Source organism: Pyxicephalus adspersus, chromosome 4, assembly GCF_032062135.1.
Source record: "Pyxicephalus adspersus chromosome 4, UCB_Pads_2.0, whole genome shotgun sequence".
NCBI classification, from domain to species: domain Eukaryota; kingdom Metazoa; phylum Chordata; class Amphibia; order Anura; family Pyxicephalidae; genus Pyxicephalus; species Pyxicephalus adspersus.
Window position 1 is genome coordinate 29720112 of NC_092861.1, and position 10113 is coordinate 29730224.

The 10113-nt window shown below is 35.4% G+C and overlaps 1 protein-coding gene across 1 annotated transcript in view; it reads right to left on the reverse strand.

Annotated features, from left to right (window-relative positions):
* Window positions 1-1340: 1340 nt before the first annotated feature.
* Window positions 1341-10113, reverse strand: part of LOC140328223 (serotransferrin-B-like) — a 22708-nt gene continuing 13935 nt past the window's right edge. Inside the window, exons 8-17 of the mRNA XM_072407638.1 lie at window positions 9861-10014; window positions 8825-8973; window positions 7531-7624; window positions 7228-7263; window positions 6690-6848; window positions 5770-5905; window positions 5012-5076; window positions 3830-4014; window positions 2558-2744; window positions 1341-1505 (exon numbers count right to left, since the gene is read on the reverse strand). Of these exons, the coding sequence (XP_072263739.1) occupies window positions 1462-1505; window positions 2558-2744; window positions 3830-4014; window positions 5012-5076; window positions 5770-5905; window positions 6690-6848; window positions 7228-7263; window positions 7531-7624; window positions 8825-8973; window positions 9861-10014 (1209 nt within the window). The 3' untranslated portion in view covers window positions 1341-1461. The remainder of the gene's footprint in view (window positions 1506-2557; window positions 2745-3829; window positions 4015-5011; window positions 5077-5769; window positions 5906-6689; window positions 6849-7227; window positions 7264-7530; window positions 7625-8824; window positions 8974-9860; window positions 10015-10113) is intronic.

Genomic DNA, 10113 nt, shown 5'->3' on the forward strand with positions numbered 1-10113 from the left:
GTTATGGTTAATAGGTTTCCAAGCAATGTATGCTTTCTATTCACTACTGTGTAAAATGTCATCTGACAGTAAAAATGTCTTTTGATCAGTGTTTCCCAACCCGGCAGTCCATCCCACTGGTTGGGGGTGGGGAATGTTTGGTCTTGCCTTTTGCTCAGAGAGGCTGTTAAATCTCGCTAAGTGTCGTCCCCCTGGAGTGGCGAACCAGGGGTACCTTAAAATCACTTTGGAGTCTGGTCAACTCACTGGTAATTTTGGTACACAGGCACGTCACTTTATGCTGAATTAGCACCGCCGTCATTCTGCATTAGCTGCGGGTAGTGCAGATGGGCAATTTTTTACATCCTGCCCAGCGTGTTATGCACTGTGCACGTATTTTTTATGTCTTTTTTCTGTATGTCACTGTCACTGGTGTGGTGTTGTTTGCCACTGACAATGGAGGGTGCTGTTCCCTTATGGGTCGGCCCTGAAGTCTGGGAAGTGCTCTGGACTTATGGTCGAGTGCTCTCCCTTACTGGGAATCTCTCTTCAAGAGCTCCCAGCCTAGTACCTGGTGGGAAGGTTTAGGCCAACCCACAGAGAAAGGGATCTGTCTGATCCCGGTCAGACAGGCTAGTAGGCCCACTCGACTTCGGCTGGGTGGTCTTATTACCCAGCCCCAGGAGCAATACATCAGTAGGGATCACAATAGTATCCCAGTGCATGTTTTTTGTGTTGTGTTTTCGCACATTTCACTTTTTTATATGGCACCAGGGTTTTTGTTTAGTGGATCACGATTAGCGAGATTCGAGAAAAAAAAAAATATATAGCAGGGGTTCCCTGATTACCTAAAATTTTCTCAAGGGTTCCCCCACAATAAAAGGTTGAGAAACACAGCTCTAGAGAAATCCTAGCAATTTTGAATAATAGTTTAGGGAATTTTGGATGGGCAAATTTGAAGGGCAAAATATAAGCAAAGGAAATTGGAGCAACAGGGAATAGTGAACCTGACATTGAAAACAAATAAAACGAGTTAAAACTCCCTTGTTTATCACTTAATTGTACTTTTATACTTGTATATATTCAGTATATATATATTGATATCACATTTACATTGTTTTATTGGCAATTCTATTGATTAAGGTTAACAGTATTAATTAGCAAAAAAAAAAATACTGTAAATGTAAGCTTTGGGATGCTACTAAGCTGCATTTAAATCATCAAACAATACCTCCACTCATCAATAGTAATAGGTGGCCAGGAGAGGGGAAGATATACATGTATTTGAACTCTGTTCCAATATTTTTGTATTGTGTTGTAATTTATAGATAGATCGTAAGAATTACACAAAAACAACAATATCACTGAAACTATTTATTGACAGATGGAAGACAACAAAATGTAGGTGAAGCCAAGCACTTATTTTTTTTCAAAGAAACAAGCAGATAAGTGAAAGAAAACATTGATTGTTGGCTTTGTCCATTACTGCACCTTGCAGGTATGGAATGTGCAGGCAGCCAGAAGTCCTGTAGAAGGAAAAGAAAACTTTATTAAAAAATAAGTCTCTATCTTTGGATAAGACTGAATGTATTCTTTTATCACTTTTATCACTATTTTACTTTTATTAAAAAATGTGTAAAAAGATATATGCAAAATAAAAATCTAGAAACCCATGGCTATATACATATACAGTAAATATTTAGTAAACCTGAAAACAATGTACAATGTAAAATGCCTGTTATGATAATGGAGTAATGTGAACAATGTTCAATACACAGTTTTTGTGGTGGGAAAGTATAACTTTGGAGCCATCTCTAGAGGAGAATCTTTAGTGTGTACAATTATAATCTTGTAATATGCTTTTACTTTCTACTATTATGTGTTAAAATGGGAAAGTCATCTGTGAAGGGCTGCTATGTTATATTGGGAAGGGTTGTGATGGATATGATAGATGGTTGTTAGGTACATGTTGGCCGTTCAGCCAGTTTAGACCCCCCCTATTATTTACAAAGTTTTTGTATTTACAGGGGCCAGAGATGTATTTCTTCTAAATACATTCTTGCAATAAAAATGAGGACTGACTAATGTCCAAGAATGGGTTTCTCAGGAGAAATGGGAAGATTATGGAAAATCAACTCTACTTGTACCAACTCAAATCAGAATTATCAGTGTTCATTGTACTTACCCATTACCTTTTTTTATAAAAGAATCAGACTATATATATATATATATATATATATATATATATATATATATATTTATTTATATATATATATAGATATATATAACTATACCAATATAGATCAGACTACAAGTAAACAATTTATGAGTTTGCCAGTCCTCATAATTTCTGTAAAATATGTATTGTGTTTGGAAAATATTGACATTTCTCTTCTAAAAATGTTATAGATGGATCATCACTGTGTTTGCCATAATGATGATAGCTCAACTACTCCTTTACAATATAAACCGTGACAATGTTTAGTAAAGATTAAAAAGGCTATTGTTACGTTGACAATAACAGTTTGTATTTAAAAAAAAGATATAAAGTTTTTTATAAAAGCCAAGTATTTTTTACCTTTTTTCCCACAACTATTAAGTCCAGAAATTGCATCCGTGTATTCTTTGCCCAGGAAATCATTCATGGTCTTCTCCTCCACTGGACTCAGGCATTGTGTAGAGTCCTTGAAGAGTTGGTCTCTTTTGCCTTTAGAGCTAAACATTTGAAATGATGAGGTCTGGTCCCCGTTCCTTCCAAATCTTTGCTACATGGTGGGACAAAAACATTGTTAGAAGCCTTGTTGGATTACTTATGTGAAGTCTGCCTTTTAAATTACTTTTAAATGTAGTGCTGAATTATACCAACCTTACCCCCATCTACTGAAGATAATGTGAATGTGCTCCTGGGTACAGTTCTGTGGAACGGAGAACAGGCAAATTCTCACAAGAATACTCTCTTGCGTTGCATTGAGGTCTCCCTTTTCAGCTGTTTTGCAATGCTTTGCATTCCTCACAACTCTACCCAGAAGAATGGTACTATTAGAAAAAAACTTTTAATTGTAGCTGAAGTTGTTTTGGGTGCTGTAGATGAAACTCTAGAGTTTTTAGTGCTTTGTGGGTTCTCTTTATGTACAACCCTTGCTTTGCAAGAAGAAATCAGTAGACATTGCAGGATCTATTCTGTAGGAGGGTCATGTGACCTCTTGAAAAAAATATTTTGGTTAAGTTTTTTTAACAATCTATTTCACTGCATTACTATGACTGTACTATACATAATTCCTTTTTTTGAATTCCAGATTTACTATAGAAGATTCAGCAAGTATGATTCTGTAAAGGAAGAGGGTGGGTTACTAGATCAGGGGAGGGGAACAACTGTATGCACTTTATTATCTCCTAAGTGTGCTGCATTAAGCCAACTAAATTAACCTAATTAGGAAAACTCTTTTTTCTACTATATATTTAAGCCTGAGCTAATGTACTACAAAAAAAAAACAAGTCAGTTCTTCATCCCAGGAGCTAAAGAAAGCCTTCTGTCTAAATACAAAATCAGTATACGTCTGAAAAAAATGTGCAACACCCTATCGGTGGAGAATCATGTCCATGGTTGGGAATCTTCCCATTGAATTGCTGCCTGTCACCCAATAAGTACTCATAGCAATGTTCTCAAACCAATGAGATGCTTCTGATGCTATAAAGAAAAACAAAGACTTGCCAGTATAAAGATCCATTAAATTCAATTACTTCAATTAGGTTTTCCACTGTTATGTATATAATGACAATGTTTTTGGTTTTGTTAGAGGGAATGGGTGTTAGACAATCTAAGAAGTACACATGTATGAACAGGGCTTACCTGCTGTTCTGTGACAATTCTTACAACTATATCTATACTTTCTGGCCTGACTGCAATACCATGGGATGGTACGGTCGCAAGGTTGCAACTTTCATATTCACTGACAGGTTTGCGAGTGTTATCCGGACACAATAGTTCAAAATCATCTTTCTTCACACCCTTTGCCCACGCTGGAGATTTTGCATCTAGACAGAAAAATACATTTATTTAATTGTCACTCCTTATGGGTGTAATTGTGTAAGCATACAGACCCTGGAATAACTAGTGTTACACTGAATAGGGGATGTACAAAGGTGTTTGTATCCCGGAATCTCTATGCATTAAGCTCATAAGATTGATACATGATATGTGAATGATTATGGCATAGTAAGAACACCACGTATGGAAAGATGAATAATGCAACAGATTTTAAATAAAAGAGTCAATCAAAAAAGGTAGAAAATATTTTATGCTTGAGTGAATCTCATGGTCAGATTTCTACCGTACAAAGCCATCGCAAGTCTAAGGTGGCAAGGGTTCTCTGAGACACGCACTCTGCCCACTTTATATGGTCTAGGCCAACACGACCCATAAGGAAAAGTGGCCAATTTATGGGTACAATAATTTGGGGGATGAGGTCAAACATTGGGGTGGAAGCTTTTCTCGGCACTGCACAGGCTTTGCAGCACTCTGTAGGCCCTGACTATCACAGTCACAGCTATGCAGAATAAATTCAAATGTGGTTCACCCATTAGTTAGTGGGGCACCTTAATTGGTGTGTTAGCTGTGTCTCCTATTTTTTTCTCTAACCCTTGCAAGTCATGTGTGATAAATCTTGTTTACAACCTGCTGTATATGTGCAAGATACCCTGAGCCAGAAAAGGCATGAAATGGTAAAATCCTGGTACAGCTAGCGCTGATAATGAAATGACAAATGCTGCTGTCACTAAAAAATCTAAAAGAGCATTGTTATCTCTTGGAATACAGAGAACTGAGATTTTCATATTCAAACCCACCCTGTGAGTAGTACAACTCGTAAGGTGATGGTTTTATTCTAGCAGATTGTGGCTCAGTTACAGGTTTTAGAATCATACACATTGGGAGCTGTTTCAGGTCTTTATTATTTATTAAAATTAAATATAATATTCATTTCTTGTACTTTTCTCATGTAACAGGGCATACAAAGTGTCAAATGTTACTTACTTTCAATGTTTTCATCAACAGTAGTTCCCTTCACAAAAGCTACATCTCCTTTCTCAATCAGACATCTAAAGCAAAATAAAGAATGCTCTGTAAATGAAATATTGTATACAGTAAAAATATTTATGTCATTAGATTGTGAGCTCCTTTAAGTTAGTGACATATCTAGGAACTCTGTGAAGTGCCACAGAAGATATCAGTGCTATATAAATTCATAATTAATTCAATTATTACAGATTGATGCTTATAATACAATTACTGTCTATCACTTGGTTATATTATTGGCTCCTGTACAGCCCCAGCTAGAAGAAACAAGAGACCTCTGGGAAACCTGGAACCAATAAACATGCTCAGTGCCATCACATCTGTCAACTGGACAAGGACCAATACCTTGGAGTATAAAATGAATAGAATTTATTAGGTTTATTTTGTTTATTAGGACCTGGTGTTGGGGCTTGTGTTGGGTGTTGGAGCGTGTATCTGTAGTTGGAACCTGTCTATAGATATTAAAGGCCATACTATATATATATATTACATAATGACATGATTGAAAGGTTGAAAATGTCTATTAAGTTCCCATATTACATTAGTGCCTCTATATTATTAGCATATTAACACATAATGATGGCTTCTATTTTGTTCATGATTTGATTTGGTTTTCTAATTTGAAATGTAACATTTTTCATTACTCTTGTTTTACTATTTTGGCACTTTACTTGACTTTAAAACAACATCACAATACTATTCCTTTAATGTTTTACCTGAGTGCCCCGTCATAACTGTAATATGGCTCTTTGCTGTTTGGAAGACATTTTGTTTTTTCATTTCCACCGCACAGCTTGCAGAGGTTAGAATTAACATCAGCTCCAGGAATACAGCTCTCTTTGAAGAAGGTTGCTGCCAAAAGAAATGACAGTGACAAATGTTTGTAAAACAGTAGGTATTCCACCCAATAATTGTGATACTTCAGTTTTGACTCCATCGAGTTATGTGCTTCTCTGATTTATTAGAAGTTTATGGTAATGTTAGCTGTTCTTCTTTTCCTTCTATGCCATGACTGTGGCCTTATCAAGCCTTCTTGGAGCATAGAAGAATAAGCATTATAAAATACTAGATTTACTAGAAGAAGAAGATACTAGATACAAAGACACTGGTTATTCTACTAATACATTTCTGCCTGTATTTGGTATAGCGTATCATCTACCAATCAATCTCTGTGTGTATTCTCTTCTGCATTATATGATATGTCATCCTATCTATGTCATGCAATCTGTGTGTTCAGTGCGCTAATTGTCTTGCACGTACACAATACACCATCTGTTTTTTATTTGCCCGCCTTGCTAGTAATTGGTAGACATCTCTGTGTTCCAACCCAGTGAACAGGTAATATTTATTGCTGGTCTGCCTTAATGGCTCCTGCATGCCAGGACCCAAAGCATACCCATTTAAACAAAAGGAAAAGCCACATGTGACCGTGGACAAACTACAACCTCTAATTCTAATTCAAAATTTTAATGTATCTTAGTGACCATTCCATAGAATTAAACCAGAACTACATTCTGCAGTCTACTGCCTCCCTGGAACAATGCATCTACCTTTTATTGGCATTTTATGATATACCCTAAAATTTCTTCCATTACAGTAATGAAATGAATGGTTTTCTACTCAAATACTAACTTACTCAAATCACAGGTGCCAGTTTGCTTTTGAATTAAACCAACAGGGATATTGTAGCCAGCGGTGCGTCCCAGAGCTGTGTGACAAGACTTAACGCCTTTAAGACTTTTCCATGTGATGGCTTTATTGCTCTTTTTCACAACAGCAACAGCAACATATGTGCCTTGGTGGAGATCAAACAAATGAAAAAGTTACTTTGCAATGAAAAATTAGTTACATATCTCAAAATATAGGACTTTCAAAATATTGTGCAAAAATGTAAATCAGCATGGTGTAATATGTTGGTGCTGGTATACTCTTCAATAATATTAATAATAATTATTAATAAATAACCCATAAAAATTATTGTATCACAAGCATTTCATATGCTCAAACCTACGTACACAGATTAAAAAAAATATACATTCTTTCAATTGTATAATTAAAATATGACTATTCATTGAAAATGCAGATTCCTGAATGAGTTTGTCTGGCGACCCCCATCTATACCCTGGAATTTGCACTGCACATTTAAATCAAACTCAGGTATAAAAAAAAAGTACCTTTTTTCTTTGCTTTGGTTTGTTTGCACATTTCAGCTGTTGAGAAATGAAAAAGAAAACACAAACAATAATTAACTAAAAACAAGCACATTCTGAATAAACTCAAATATTCCCCCAATATAATAATTTTCTTCTATTTTCTTTACTAAGTGTATTTCAATAGAAGATAATTATACTAATACTTATAATGTATAAAGAACAACCCAAACAGTTTTCAAAAACATTAACAACCCGTTCTCTCTATAGCTGTGTGCCGCATTTTCCTAAACACTTGTATGTTGCCATGTATTGTATTTGTCTTACCATCATATATTTCTTGCATTGCAGGGACTAATCCACATTCCCCTGCTGTATATAGGTATCCTCCATCAAGAGTGACGGCATCCGCTTCACTTTTCTGCAAAGACCAATAACCAAAATGTAATACACAAAAATAAAACATTACTCCAGCACAATACACAGTGAACTGTTATGTGCTAGAATGTACACCTACATCAGCCATTGTCAACCAGGGCTCCTCAAAAGTCTGCCGGGGGTTCCTTGAACTATGGCAGATTGTCCTCCCATTTTTTGATGCCTGCATAGTTCTGGGGCTCATTAATTTGGTAGAGTCAACTGCATGACTTTAGCAATATTTTTAGGTGCCTTTAAAAGTTTTTTTTAGCCACCACTGTGGCTAATTCTTACCAATAGCCACCAGTTTAGGAGGCTTTTATTCTATTGACTCAAAGAAATTGGTTTTAGCAGGGGCTTACCTGAGACCTAAAAACTATTGCAAGCATTTCCCTGGGATAGAAAATTGAGAAAGGCTGACCCACATGCATACACACCCTAACACACAACACCCAGTTAAAAGCAAAAAAGCAACTGTAATAGGCAAGAACTACAATTCCGGCACCAGATACAAGGGGTAAAGTGTGTAAAAATTGTATCTGTCTGTCTTTTGCAACCTCTATTTAAAGTACAGCGTAATATGTGCTATATAAATACAGTTTATTAATAATAATAGTAACAAAAATATTATTAAGCCACTTCCTTAGTTTTTAAGTGTTTAAATATTATTGTAGGAATATACTGTACATATACCACTGTTATATGGACTTCTCTTCTTTACCCATCTAATCCATAATGCCATAGAATCAATTATTCTATCCAAACTCTATGCCCAGCAAATATTAAAACATTTATATAGCATCCTAATTGTATGTACAAGCAAAATTTTTTTTGCTATTGATAAAGTCGGGAAAAAATCAATATAAGATGTCTTAAGGGTTTAAGGCAACCAAGTTTTTTATTTATCGCTGAAGCTAACAAGCTAATGAGGAAGTGGTGGTTGGTATTATTATAAATGTTTTATATACATTTTGCTGATTATGGATTTTTTTTACCCTTTGATATGTGTCTGTTATGTCTGCCTAGAGATAATCTTTTTTTGTTAAAATAGTAGTGTGGGAAATTTCAGTAAAATAACAGCAGTCTTCAAAAGCTAGCTAATTGAAATATGACTATGTGGCTATCAATTCATTTTTGCTTATAGAAATATCAGGATAAAAATTGTATTTTGTGTCTGTTTCCAATAAAGAAAAGTCTCGCTCACCAAAACTTTTGTGATGCATTCGTCTGCAGAGGAAGCTTCAATGCATTCAATTTTTCCACCGCTTGCAATACTCCAGAGGTCGCATTTACCTGTCTCTTCTGCACTCTGTGTGCACCAGCGGACTAGATCCTGGGATCTATTGGTCAACCCTGCATTGATAATGGTGGAAATTGTTTTTAATGTTTAATAATGCTTCTCATCAGTCGAATTTGCAGCTTAAGTCTAGCTTAGCTATGACTGGGGATTGCAGGTGGTTCCTCTTCTCTTCTGGTGGGCTCTGGGCTTTCCATTATGAAAATTGGTGTTGATTTTTGGTTATGAATAAAAACTTTGTTTTATGATCATTAATTCAGAAATGGCAATTTGGATAAAAATAATGTATAAATATATTTTTTTTCTGTGCCATACATTTTGATATGCTGTGTTTAACAAAATGCATGGCTGATTTTAAGTGCAATAAGGTACACATAAGCCCAAACTGTAAATCTTGACATATGAATATATGCTGCATTAATGCTTGTGTTTTATAGCAAAGCATACAACTTGATTTATCAAAGCTCTTCAAGACTAGAGAAGATAGACTATTGTAGGAGAATTTGGGTGATCCAGCAAACCTGGAATGGATTTGCTCCATATTTGAAAACATTTGCTCATTAAAACCAAAGATTTTTAGAAATCCATTCTGGGTTTGCTGGGTAACGCAGGATCTCTCCAGTCTTGTGAAGTCGACCTCACATTTATATCAATGTGACTATTAATAGCAGCAATGGCATTTGGTCAAACTATGGTTTGAGTAATTCCAAAAAATATTAGAAAAACAGCGTGAAGAGGACTGACACTTCATGTTACATTTTATATGAAATTTAAATAATAGGTTCGTTAATTATTATTAGGCTGCACCTTCATTAGAAATGTAAGTGAATAAATTGTTTTAAAATACAGTTATTCATTTTTGGTACCATCTTTATGTAGCTGACAAAAGAATATGTATATATGTGTATATGTGTACTGCGAATCATACATGTGTGCCACTCACCTACATGCAGGGCTTTATTGGCATTTGTAAATGCTGAACCCAGATACAGGAAGGCATCTGTTTTCTCTGGAAGAGTAATAAGGCTGGATGCGGAGTCTTTGAACATCAAGTCTTTTCCATAAGGAGAACTGAACAGTTTGCATTCTGCTTTTTTCTAGAATAAACAGGAATAGACAGTAATGAAGATAATTGTATAAATTAGATAGACAGATGGATAGATAGATAGATAGATAGATAGATAGATAGATAGATA